The sequence below is a fragment of the Chamaea fasciata genome, unplaced genomic scaffold (genome assembly GCF_029207755.1).
Source record: "Chamaea fasciata isolate MVZ Bird 193981 ecotype frontalis unplaced genomic scaffold, bChaFas1.0.hap1 SCAF_2, whole genome shotgun sequence".
Classification (NCBI taxonomy): domain Eukaryota; kingdom Metazoa; phylum Chordata; class Aves; order Passeriformes; family Sylviidae; genus Chamaea; species Chamaea fasciata.
In genome coordinates this window covers 111739594-111752808 of record NW_027094087.1, presented here as the reverse complement: position 1 = coordinate 111752808, position 13215 = coordinate 111739594, and the positions used below count along the sequence as shown (strand labels likewise).

Genomic DNA, 13215 nt, shown 5'->3' with positions numbered 1-13215 from the left:
CTACAAACTATGGACACTTCCCTTAATTTCTTAACATTCATCAAATTCTGTTTTCTCATGTTTCTGCACAGCTCAGTTCATGGCCCTGTTTGGTCTTTAAGATTTGGACTCCTTGCCCTCAGCAGAGGCTGGCACACAGAAAAGACAAGGGGACTTACTGATATGTGCAACTACAATAATTACAAATTCAATTCCTGTACAGGTACTGATTTTTCTAAAATACTTAGCACTATGTTTTGTTCCATGGGCAGGATCCCAATTAAGGCCAGGAAGGAGAGATGATATTTCTGGTGGTTTTTTTGTTTTGTTTTGGTTTGGGTTTTTTTAATACACAAAAGGATTATTTTTTACAGCTGATTCTGATTAAGTCTCTTAACTCAGTACTGTAGCTGGATCGCGACCTGAAAGCTCTTGAAAATTTTAAGCATCACCATCAAATGAAACTCAGAATGGCAAAAATCCAGAGATTTTGAGGAACTGAGTAGGCATTTGTTAGGTAATGCCTATGCTGCTCTCCCAGCTTTTCAGATGCTGGGGGGAAACAATGCTCCCGACTCACTTGTACTCACAGAGACACTTTCAGCAGCTACAGAAATAATAATTTCCCTCTAAGATCCTCCATTCTGTTTTCTAACAGCTGGGTTTGTATTCATATCTTTTTTTTTTTTTTCTTTCCTCCTTCCTTTCTTTGGAAACTGGCAACAATTCATCCTTGATTACAAACTCTGGACTTTTTTTGTGTCTCTTGAACTTCTGAACTGTGAATAGCCATGAATAATGACTCTGCAAATCACTCCAGGATTCAAAGCCAACTGCTGGAAAAAGCCCAGCAGATTGTGCTGATTCAAGTCTTCTGAGGTTTTTTGGGATATTTTTTGGGAATTTCAGGGGGCTGGGAGTGGGGGAGAGAGGGAGGACACCATCCGGATCCAGAAAAATCCCGTATAGTACAGGAAATGAGGAGAACACAGTGGAAACAAACACACAGGAACTGGGAAGAAAAAAAAAAGAAAAAAAAATTTAATTTAATCCCACGGCAAGTATCCACGGAGGGCAAAGGTGCTTGGAATGCGTGAGGTTTTCAAGAGCAGCTTCCTGAAAGCACAGCAATGCTCCATCCCTGCACAGGGTCAGGAAGAGGGCAGTGTGTTCCCCAGGAAAGCCACACATTTGGGGAAACGCCTCTGGGGGAAAGAGGCTTGCTTCTCAAGGAAAGCGCATTCCAGGGAGCTCCCAGTGAGGTAGGTGCAAAGACACCAAAGGTGTCTCCCTTTAGCTCTCTGTGGTCCTTTCAGTCCTTGAGGCCCGTTGCACTTGGCAGAGGGGCAGGGGAAGGGAGAAGGCTGTGAAGAGCAGGTTTGGCATCCACCTGGACATGCAGAGACCAAGCCAAGCACCTGCAGCAAGGTGTGTTACCCCCCTTTGGACAGAGGTTGTGAACAGGAGCCTCTCTGTCCAGCTGCGTGCCCCAAAGCTGTCTTTGAGAGTTGTGAATTAAATAAAAGGCCTTTACACATACACTTTTCACAGCTCACCTGTCTGTTGTGTTTCAGCTCTTGGCAATATGCATTTGCCTCTTGCTTGGTGGAAGCTGCTCTGGCCCAGGGCCAGCACAGAGCTGGGCTGTGTGGGCCAGGCAGCGTGGAGAGTCTTGGCCCATCTTGGTGCATCCCTGGCCTCAAAAAAGGCTTGGAAGTTTTGCCTCCCAAGGCATCCTGCTCATTGACTCTTCCTGTGCATCTTGGGGAGAACAAGGTAGGCATTTCTGACAGCTGGGCCTTAAAATGGGGGCATGTTCTGGATCAAGCTCAGCTGAAATACCCTGAGAGGAGCTCAGCTCTCCTTGCTCCTCTCTGCTGGTCATTTGGTTTCAGGATGACCCAGGCTGTGTGACGTCCAAATTTTCCACACCTAAAACGTGGTCTTCTGGTGAGTTCTGCTGCCATTACTTCTGTGGAGTTGTCTTGTGGAGGAGTCACATGGAGAGCTGCAAGGGTTTCTTCGAATCTTTGATCTGCTGCTTCCAGGAGTTTCCCAAATTATTCTCCCAAGATGTTTGCTTGGATTGCTGCCACATGCTGAGGAGTGCCTATCTTGCTGCAAGCCTCTATCATTTGAGGCAGGGTTGGCTGTGGACCGAGTAAGGCACTGATTACTTGTTGTTGTAGGACACAAAAGATGAGAGACTCCAAATATTTTGGAAGGCAAAGAGCATAGAAAAACGGCTTTATTGTCCAATTCTTACTACCTTTTATAAGGTGTTCTGATACAGACTTAACATGATTGGTGAATAGGAACGACACCTTTCTAATCCCACGGGTTAAACTAGAGAAACAGCAAAACACCACCTGGAGAAAGATTCTTTTGAGAAAGGACAGTTGTTTGCCAAGATTGTTTTGAGAAGAAGCTTTCTTGAGAAATTTTTCCTTGGGAAAAAGTTAGCAGCTGCTAGTAGGTTAAAATCTCTCAGAAATATCAGGCCCACAATTGTGTTTGCATTCTTCATTGGCGTTTGTGAAAGCCGAGCTTCGAAGCAGATGGGGATGTGCTACTTCATCCCTGCATTGCCTCTCCACTGCTTGAGTAAGGCAATCTGTAGAAGAGGTGAATGGCTCAGATATTCCTTGCTTTACTTCTATAGAAATTCCCTCTGGGATTGCAGTAGGTTGGATTTGCAGAAGAGACTTTTTTTTGTGTGATGGGGTGCTACGGGGACATGCCACAGCCGGTCCTGTCCTGCTGGGTCCCAGCAGTGCCTTGCAGCAGTCCTGCATCCACGCTGGGATACCTGCCAGGAGAGGTCCTGGAAGCTGAGGTAGCTGATTTTAAACTTTTGCAGGTACCCACAGGTCAAGGCCAAAGGTGTTCTCTCAGGGGTCCTGAGGGGTGTCCCCAGAGCTCCCTGATGCCGCCCGCTCCTTGTGGCACCAGTTGCTTTCCTGTGGAATGTTCTGCCTCCCCCAAGAGCAAAGAGGGAGCTGGAGAAAGAGCTTTCCAAGCTGCTCTGGATCCTTTACCAGCAGTCCTGGTTAAGTGGACAAGTCCGAGCTGAGTGCCAATGGGCAAATGTAAGAGCCGTGCACAGGAAGGGTCAGTGGGAAGGATTTCAGGGGGCTGGGAGTGGGGATAACACCCTGAATGTCATTATTCCATGGGAATCTGGGAGGGGAGCTGAAGGATTCAAAATCCCTAATGCCCAGAATGCCCTTATTCCATAGTTTTGGTGGGAATTTGTGAGGGGAACTGGAAGATTACAAATTCCCAATGCCTGGAATGCTGTTATTCCATGGGGATTTGGGAGGGGGGCTGGAAGATTCAAAATTCCTGATGCCTGGAATGGTGTTATTCCATGGGAATTTGGGCAGGGAACGGGAGGATTTGATATTTCCGACACCAGGAATGCCATTCTTCTGTGGTTTTGGTGGGAATTCGGGGGGCGGGGGGAACTGGAGGATTCTAAATTCCAAACACCCAGAATGCTGTTATTCCATGGGAGTTTGTGAGGGGAGCTGGAAGATTCTAAATTCCTGACACCTGGAATGTCATTATTCCATGGGAATCTGGGAAGGGGGCTGAAGGATTCAAAATCTCTGATGCCAGGAATGCCCTTATTCAATGGTTTTGGTGGGAACTTGTGAGGGGAACTGGAGGATTTTAAATCCCCAATGCCTGAAATGCTGCTATTCCATGAGAATTTGTGAGGGGAGCTTGAGAATTCAAAGTTCCCAATGCCCTGAATGCTGGTATTCCATGCAAAATCTGGGAGGGAACTGGATGATTCTAAATTCCCAGTGCCTGGAATGCTGCTATTCCATGGGAATTTGTGAGGGGAACTTGAGGATTTCAAAATTCCTGACGCCTGGAATGGCATTATTCCATGGGAATTTAGGAGGGGAATGGGAGGATTCAAAATTCCCGATGCCTGGAATGCTGGTATTCCATGGGAATTTGGGCAGGTAGTGGGAGGATTTTAAATTCCTGATGCCAGGAATGCCATTATTGCACGGTTTTGATGGGAATATGAGAGGGGAACTGGAGGATTACAAATTCCCGGTGCCTGGAATGCCATTATTCCATGGTTTCGGTGGGAACTTGTGAGGGTGGTCCAGCTGATCCGTTGTCTTCTGCTCCCTCCTGGGCATTGCCTTGGAGAACTGAGTTGTGGGTGCTGCTGTGGATGCCGTATCAGAATGATTAAAGAAAAGCTGTTTTTAGTGTAGATGCACAATGTTGAAGCTAAATCCTGGAACCAAATCACAGAATCAATCAAGTTGGAAAGACCTCCCTATTAAATCATAAAATCCCAAATACACTCGTGTGTGTGGCTCCCATCCTTGTGCCATTTCCTGGTTAATAAATGCAGTGCACCTTTGGCGTGTCAGGGCAGCTTAAAATTTCCTATAATGAACACATTCAAAAGTGTCAAATGTTACCTCCCTCCCTTCCCCCAAGTTTTAAACAAAATTGTTTCTAGGGGGATGCAGTCAGTCCATTACCAGCACTGAGTGAGCACGTTGTAATTAAATTAAGGGGGTCTTCTAGGAAACCTTTGCTCTCATCCAGAACAGAAATCGCCAGTGCAGAACTTGCCATGGATCAAGATTTTTAATCATTTAGGAGCCTAATAACTGAGAAAAAAACCCCAAATGGCAGGCAGCCAGCCCCCCACACCTGGGCTCTGCAAATGTAGTCTGGGGTGCTAAAGCCGTCTGGTGAACCACACCTGAGGAATTCACTTCTGGCAGGCTGTTGGAAAAGGTAGAAGGACTTGGGCAAACACTTCAACTTCTTGACACAGTTGTGCCCAAAGGAAGCCTCCTGATGGGCTTTCATTTATTAATATTTTAATGTTTTACAGCCTCAAGAGGCAGGGACTCAGAGGGCTCGTAAAAGGACTGAGGGCTAAAGCGTGGTTCTATTTAAATCAATCATTTTATGATTAACACGATGAAGAAAGGTCGTGTCCCTTCCACAACTAACTAAACATCAGTAATGATCTTTTACAAACAACCCCCCCCAAAACCTGATTGCTCTATATGCAAAATGAGTTCTTTTTAGGAGCTGAAAATTTCAGGGTTTTTTTCAGGGCTCATTTAGGGATGCACAGGAGTTTGTGTGTTGCTTTGCTCTTGATAAACATTTACAGTCCTTCCCTGTAAACATGTGCCTGGCTGTGATGCAAAGTGACAGTGACCATGTGAAAGGAGCAGCCACAAAACTACACCCCTGCCCAGACTGGGGAAAATCTGACCTGGAAAAATACAAATAAAGGAGCAATACCGTGTCCAAATTGCAGACCAGCACACGGGTGATTAATACAGGAGAATCCAGGACAACACCCATTCAAACAAAACATGCCAGCCCCCAGGACATCACATTTAAGTGAATAAATACTGACAATTGATCATTTTGGGTTTTTAATTTTCTCCCTGTGCGGGTGCTGTTCATGGTAAAAGTAAAACAATGCAGCTACGCTTTCAATGTGATGAAATGCAGACAGAGATCCTGGAGACAGAAGGTATCTTCACATCAGAGGTGGGGGCAGAGCAAAGAAACCCTGCACCACCTCCAAGGAGCAGCTTGCAAAGGAGCCGACAGGGACCTTTTCGCAGAGATATTTGAACAATAACTCTTTCATTGTTCCCGTGCTGACACTGGGTAGAGAAGACAAACTCAATATTATGCAGGGGCTGCCCATCTGTCGGTCATTCCCCCCTGCTCCGAGGTTATCAGTCACACAAAGCAGGGAGCAGTGAGACAGATAAGACGTGTGGCAAAGGATAAACAACCCCGGCAGCCCACCACCCTCCCCAGGCAGTGAGGAGTCTTTCCAAACCCCTCATGACTCCCTCTGAATAATCCCTGTGCTTGCAAAACCCATCACTGCGCTTGCAAACTCCTCCTGATCTGCTTAAATTCCTGGCAGACACAAAAGAGAGCCAACCCCATGGACTCAAACACCCTCACCTTGCAAGGGCATACAGGATGTGGATTCCTTCAGCAATTTGTTAATAGCTGGACAGCAGGTAATTCCAGACCTGTAATGGGAAGAATTTCTTGTGCTGCTGGTGGACGTGGTGGCATGGGATGTCTGGTGTCTGTCTGAAAGGTGAACAGTGAGCTGTAACCTTACTAAAACCTAAGATTTTTACACCGAATGGGCAAGAGCAGAGGGCAAAGTGTTGTCAGATCAATCCCCCCTTCCCTGCAACAGAAACATGGAGCAGCTGTCCTGTGAGGAAAGGCTGAGAGAACTGGGATTGTTCAGCCCAGAGAAGAGAAGGCTTTGGGGTGACCTCATTGTGGCCTCCCAGTACCTAAAGGGGCATACCAAAAATCATGGAGAGAGAATTTCCAAGGGTCAGGTGTGACAGGACAAGGGGGAATGGCTTCAAACTGAAAGAAGGGAAATTTAGCTTAGATATATGGAAAAAAATTCTTCACTACGAGTGGTGAGGCCCTGGCACAGGTTGCCCAGAGAAGCTGTGGCTGCCCCTGGATCCCTGGAAGTGTCCAAGGCCAGGCTGGATGGAGCTCTGAGGAACCTGGAACAGTGGAAGGTGTCCCTGCCCATGGCAGGGGAGTTGGAACTGGATGATCCTTTTAAGGTGCCATTCCCAGTTGATGGAGACCACTGCTGCAGCCCAAAAGACAAATTCACCTGCTTCCTCCAACCTTTTCCTGACCCTCCACCTCAATCCCACCTGCTCACTGGTTGTTTGTTTGTTTGTTTTTGGCTTTTGATTGTTTGGGGGTTTTTTGTTGGGTTTTGGGTTTTTTTCAGTCAAACAGCATCAGACAGAGCAGGAGAGGGGAAAATGAAAACAATCCAGGGGACACATTTAATGTGTCAAGGTGTACCTGGAGCCAAGTGGTTGGAGAGAGCCTTTTGTGGCCCAAGCACCACTAGCTAACACAAGAGGAAAGAATGTGTCTTTATCAGCAAAGTCTTCAAAAGTCCTTTGGTAACACTGCTTTTATTCAATTAACAAATAACATATGTTAAACAACATGTGCTAATAACACAGCCTGATGGGTTTTATATACAGATATATTTATTTGTGTGTGTGTGTGTGTATTTATCTATGTCAAAGCATTCAGAAGATGCAATTCTCCTGTATCCCATGTCTGTATCCAGAGGACAACAGTCACTGAGACACATTTTGGGGCATTTTTTGGGGGCATTCCTGCTAAACTGGGACTGACAGTGGGGTAAGTCCTGGGTAAGATCAAGGTGGCTGTGAAGGACTGAGCCCTGACTGCCACCATCCTCCTGTGAGTCAAGGCTTTGCTCCAGAGGATGGAGACAGGAGGGGGGTTTGCCTCCTAAAACAGACTTGTGCTTAACCCACCTCCTCCTCCTCCCACCCCATGAGGAAAACGATTGGAGAGAAGCTGTCAGCCAGCCTTCTGATCATGGTCCTGCCACTTGGAACCCGATGGAATTACAGGAGGAAAAAAGCCTGGCCCCCGGGAGGAAGTTTATCCAGCGAGTTTAATACAAACAGCCTATATAAACACAAACACATACAAAAGCAGAATCGTCTTCCAAATAAATAAATAGCTGCGTTTGCTCCACCATCAGCAGCCAGCTTAAGCCCTGCGGCACAAACCTCACAACCAAGCAAGCTCACCCCCTTACAGACACTTTGCCCTGGCCTAGAAATGACAGAGAAGGCGGCACGTCCCCCACAACAACCCCCAAGTCCTCAAGGACGCTTGGAAGCTCCTCAGCGAGGATGTCCCACAGCGCAGGAAGCCTTCTGCCGTCACAGAGCAGGGACCATGGCTTCGGCCAGCAGGGACCAGAGCATCACTCCTCTCCCGCAGCAGGCCCGCACTGCAGCTCCCCGCCCAGGGCGGGGCAGGTGCAGGTTTGCGATCCGCGGGCGGTGACGGTGCCGGCGGGCACTGCCATCCCCTCCGGCTCGTAGCAGACGCAGCGGGGACAGCCGTCGGCCAGCGGGCTGCCCAGGGCGCGGCAGGCGGGGTCGGGGCGGGGGCACAGCGTGGCGCAGGTGATGTTCCCGGCCGGGCCGCAGGTGCACAGCGTGCGGGCGAAGTCGATGTAGAAGGAGCGGCCGGCGGGGACGCGGCCGCTGGAGAAGCCTTGCATCTCGCAGTCGCTCTCCAGGTAGGGCGGGCAGGAGCAGGGCAGGGGGCACGGGGGACAGCAGCCACCGGCGGTGGGGGTGGCTGTCCCCTCCGGGTCCCCCTCGGGGCAGGGGGGGCAGGCGCTGGGGTCACAGGTGGGTTTTGGGGCCGCGCCGCAGAGCAGGAGGCAGGCGAGCGACAGGCGAAGGGCGCCGGGGAGAGACATGATTCTGGGGGGAAAAAGGGGGAAATGGGAGCAGGTTTCACACTGGGCACGGGCACATTGAGGCCCCAGGGTCTGGGCTGGCCCCTCCGAGGTTTAAAGCGAAGGGGATGCAGCCCCACGTCCTTGACTGGAGTTTGGGTCACCGCCAGCTGCCTGGCGCCAGGGGGGGGTTTGCTCTAAACCAGGATCTCTCATCCCCAAAAGCCCATCCTGGCTCCACCGCAGCATCCTCCGCCCCGGGGTGCTCAGAGAGCTGCGGCGTGGGCACTGGTGAGCCGAGTCCACACTGCAGCACTCACTGAGCTTTGGTGTGCTAGCCCTCACCAGCAAACGGGACTTGTTCACCCTCATGTTGATGCTAATAGTTTACATTTAAATTACTGATTAATTGTTCCCAGAAGGCATTCAGACCTGGGCAGAAGAAGAACTCAAAGAAGCACTGTCTACTTTGGTGGCTCGTCCTGTGGCTACTCCAGGCTGCTCCAGGCACCAGGTCTGGGTGTCAGCTCCCAGCCTGTCGTGCTGTGCCACTCACTGCCTGCCTTTTCCAGCCACCTCACTCCTTCAAAGGAAGCCAAGGAGGTCACTTCATCTTTATTGCAACTGGAAAAACCTTTTTTTCTTAAGGACAATGTTTCTGATGTTGGGGATTCCTGTGGGACTCTGCTCTTTCCCTTCTCCATTTCTTTGCCCAGCCTGCTTCCAGTGACTCAGTCCTGGCATGAAATTCCCTCCCTGTGCCTGCTCCCTCCTCCTTCTCCACTCAAATCTTGGATGCACAGCACCTGGCAGCCCATGCTGAATCCTTTTCCTGTTTAAAAGGCTGAGGACTCTTTTTTATTTTTTTTTTCCAGCTTTTCAAGACCTAGTGTTTCCTTTAAGTGCATTTTTGGATCCCTTCCCTCTCTCTGAGTGCCCTTATGCCCTGGTGTATTAAATACACCTTCTTTCTTCCTGCACTGGATCCTTCCAGGTCTGATCTCTTCTCCCATTGCCCCAGTGCCACATTTGATTGCGTTTATATCATCACCTTTTGAAAGCCCCAATTTCCTCCTCTTGCAGGCATGCAACTACTCGCAGTTATTTCTTAACATCTCTTTAAACAAAAACATTTGCAAATTGCATAAGCATAAAGAAAAAACTTGAAAGCGTGGACTCCGTTATCAATTTGGAAAAAAAAAAAAAAAAGACTGAAGCTTTTCTGCTTTTAAAGCAAGTTTTTGCTAGTTTAAGTTACTTACAGCTGCTTTATCTTTGCTGGAGTTTACTGTTCAGCCCCTTCCTTTCATTCACACATTTTAATCTAGTGGTTATTTTACTGTCATTCCCAGAGGACTGGCACAGAACCCAGACATGCTCCCCATGGAAAAGCTGCTGCTGGAAAGAATTTCCCTTCCCCAAGCCAAGAGCTCCCTCCTGGCTGCCCCAGCTTCAGCCGCCCCACACAGGCAGAGCAGGACACCACCACCAAACATCATTAAGTCGAAGGTTTCTCACACCCCAACCTCACCAGTCCCATCCATTGCCAGAACATCTGACCCCACCCAGCAGTGAAATTCAATTTCCAGCAAAACCGCACCATGGGTCCCTCACTGGGCAGCATCAACAGCCTCCTGCTCTTTCCTAGGGAAATATTAATCCTCCCCCTCACTTCTGGGGCTCCAGACTGGCCCTGCCCCGCTCCCAGTCCCCGTGGTTCCCGGGTTACCTGCGGGTGGCCGGGGAGGCGAGACGGGAGCTGGGATGTGGCGCAAAACCTTGGGAGGCGTCCCCACTCCTGCCCCACAGCCCGCCCTGCACCTCTATTTATGTGGCTCCGCGGTGAAACCCTGGCGGGGGGAAAGGGGAGGTGGGGAAGCCTCCAAGGTGCTGGGCAGGGCCAGCAAGATGCTTATCTTGCTTCGTGGTGTCGGTGCAGTCTGAGCACAGGCTAATCCGGCGTGTCCAGCGTCTGCAGGTCTGTCCTGGCTCCCCACGCCCCTCTCTGCAAACTTCACCAGGGTTTCTGGAGCATCAGCAGCCCCCTGTGCTTCAGAGGCTGCTGAGAACAGGGATACCGGGGTCCACAGGGAGAGAAAAATGAGTTAAAAGCTCCAGCAAGGCAGCATAGCTGAAATGCAGCCAGCTCTGGGGTGATGCACCCCAAAATGCAGGAGCCAGTGGTGGCCATGGACCTTCTCAGGTCCTTGTGTCCACACACCTTCCCAGGACAGGGCAGCCCTCCCCTGCCACACGCTTGACCTGCACCCTTTAAAACACTTGGGGTTTGTTTTCCTCTGGATTAAGCTGCAGGGAGCCAAGGCCATGGACTTCAGCACAGAAGGGGTGCACGAATTTCAGGTGCCCTGACCAGCATGGGCAGCCCGAGCTTCTTCCCCCCTGGGCCATTTGGTCCCTGGTGTGGAAATGTCTTGCCCTGATGTACTCATGAGCTCATTGGAAATGTGCCCCCCAGCCTTGCAGAACAGAGGGAGGAGGAGCAGAGGCATCTTGGGGCAGATGGGACTGGAAAGCAGTGAGGGCTTTGGGGTCACACACCCATTCAGTCTTTGAAGCAGGAGGTGTTGAGAGAAGAGCCCAGGCTGGAGCTGCAGGTGGAGGGAGCACTGGAGCTGGGCACTGCACTCAGGACAGTGGGTTGGGACGCTGCCTGGCCTTCATCCACCTCCTGCTCCCCTCATGGCTCCTGAAGCCTGGAATCCCCCATCCCTCTGGTCCAGAACCCCCCATGCCCCACAGGGCTCCAGAGCACTGAGTTGTGCCAAGCTGGGCAGCTGCCTCTCACTAGAGACATAAAATATTGACAGGGTCTCAGTGGCACGGGAAGAAAAAGGAGCTCAAAGGACCATTTATCCAGAGGGGGTCATCACTGCCAGAGGATGGGCCCAGGTATGTGCAGAAGGGTCAGAAGGTGGTGGGAGGGACACTCAGACATGCTGCTCCTGCCACCGATGCTGAGCACGGGCACGTGTTTATAGGTCCTGCAGGGATTTCTGCAGACAAGTCAAATGAAAACTCCTCCCTTCCTTCCTGAGGCCTTTTTCATGCCAGAGACAGGGTGGGCAGGATGCCACCAGCCAGTCCCCCTCACTCCTAACCCAGCACTCTGGGGTGGTGGTGGGGCTGTGCCCTGTGGCACATCCTCAGGGTCACAGCCTGGCAAAAGTCAGGAGACACAACACCAACCTCCCTGTGCAGGGCAATGCCACTGTCAGATGTGCGTGCAAAGAGCAGCCCCCAGGGACAGGGCAAGGGGGGCACCTTGGTGAGCCTGGCTCCAGCCCAGGTGGAGCAATGCTGAAATATCTGGAGCTCACACCCAGCTTTATTAGGCTCCCACACTCATAGTTAACATACAGAAGAAGCTGTAAATATTCGAGGTTAATACTCAGCGGTTACTTCACCTTTGCTGGAGTGCATCTGCTTGTCCTGGAGCCTGTCTGCAGCTGCAGCCCTGCAGCTCTCCTGCTGCTGCTGCTGGAAGCACTGGGCTTTGGGTTAATCCATAACAGCCAGGCTTGTCCAGATTCAGATTCAGTTCTGGGCTTCATGGAGTGATGGGGCACTTCCAGACTTACTCATGTGAGTTCGGAATATATGCATGGACTAACATGCTTCACTTTGCAACAGAATTGCTAAAATAAATACGATGCTATGAGGGTTGAGCTAATCAGCTTTTGTTTTTTTCTGGACAAATATGGTTATTGCTCAAGCAAAAACTCTCAGAAAATCTGATAATAGCTCGTGTCACTCAGGAAACAACAGACAGCAGAGACACTTTTCCTAAATGTAAATACTTCAGTGTTCTGTAACTTAATAAAAGTCTCGTGCAAACTAGATTAGATTGAGAATATGGAGTAGCCACTTAGCAGCGAGCTGAAATTGAAATTGGTTGTTGCCATCTTGGAGCAGCTCCTGAAACTTACAGAAAGATTTTAAACCTCTCTGGGTCTTTTGAGAGCAATTCCCCCAAACTGGGTTTCAGTGGCACTTCAGTTTGGACCCACAGCCCAGTTTTGACATTTGCTTTCATTTGTTTTTGATAGTCATGGCAAATGGCTCTTCTGACCTTTATTATCCAGGAACAGAATGGCCTGACAGCAAAATGAGGACCAAACGTTGCCTTCCCCTCCACCCCTTGATAAGGAGCTCTCAGGATGCATATTCAGGGATAATCCACAGCCCCTCTCCCAGTTACTGTTCCGTGAATGAGTCTTTGCTTCTTTTTGGGTTCCCTTCACTGTCCCTTCACATGGGACCATGCCTGAGGCACCCAGTGCCACCAACTCCCCCAGAGGTGAGGAAGGTGCTTTCCAAAGCCCAGCTGCCACCACAGGGGTGTCCATTCACCACCAGCCCAGCACCTCATTCCCTCTGCTCATCACAGCCCTCGGCTTTTCCTTCCCACCCTTCCTGCTGGCACCTTTCACCTTCTGGGGCTCTGTGGCCCACCTGTTCCTCCTCCCTCCTTGTCAGACCTCTCCTGCTGCCTTCTTGGAGCCAAACATACCCAGGGATGAGGAGAAATGGCTCCTGGGGGTGGCTGCAGCCCTGTCTGGGGTGGGCAGACAGGGACAGGAGGGTGCAGCAGTGACGTGACTTGCCCCCAGCCCTGCTGCTCTTGTGGCAGAAATGGGGTCTTGTTAGAACTCTGGAAGCTGAGAACTCTAGGCTTTCTGTTCTAGGAGGCACTGACCCTCAAGCAAGCACTGCATTTGACTTGAGGCCATGGACCAGGCTTCCAAAATTGAGTGACAGCAGTGGGGTTGTGGGTGTGTAGTTTGAATAGTATTGTGTGATCTCACAGGGTGAAAAACTTAGAATTTAAGGTTTTAGTGTATAGTAATATATATAGAGTAATATGGAGGATTTAGGGCGTTGGCTAAGCTCTTCTT

General features: G+C 50.1%; 1 protein-coding gene across 1 annotated transcript; it reads right to left on the bottom strand.

Moving 5' to 3' along the window:
- Positions 1 to 6967: 6967 nt before the first annotated feature.
- On the bottom strand, positions 6968 to 10096 carry LOC136286131 (fibulin-2-like). Its single transcript, XM_066177536.1, has 2 exons — positions 10029 to 10096; positions 6968 to 8324 (listed from the first exon to the last, which is right to left on the bottom strand). Exon 2 carries the CDS (start codon positions 8318 to 8320, stop codon positions 7814 to 7816), a length of 507 nt encoding a protein of 168 aa, XP_066033633.1. The 5' UTR covers positions 8321 to 8324; positions 10029 to 10096; the 3' UTR covers positions 6968 to 7813.
- Between the last annotated feature and the right edge of the window lie 3119 nt (positions 10097 to 13215).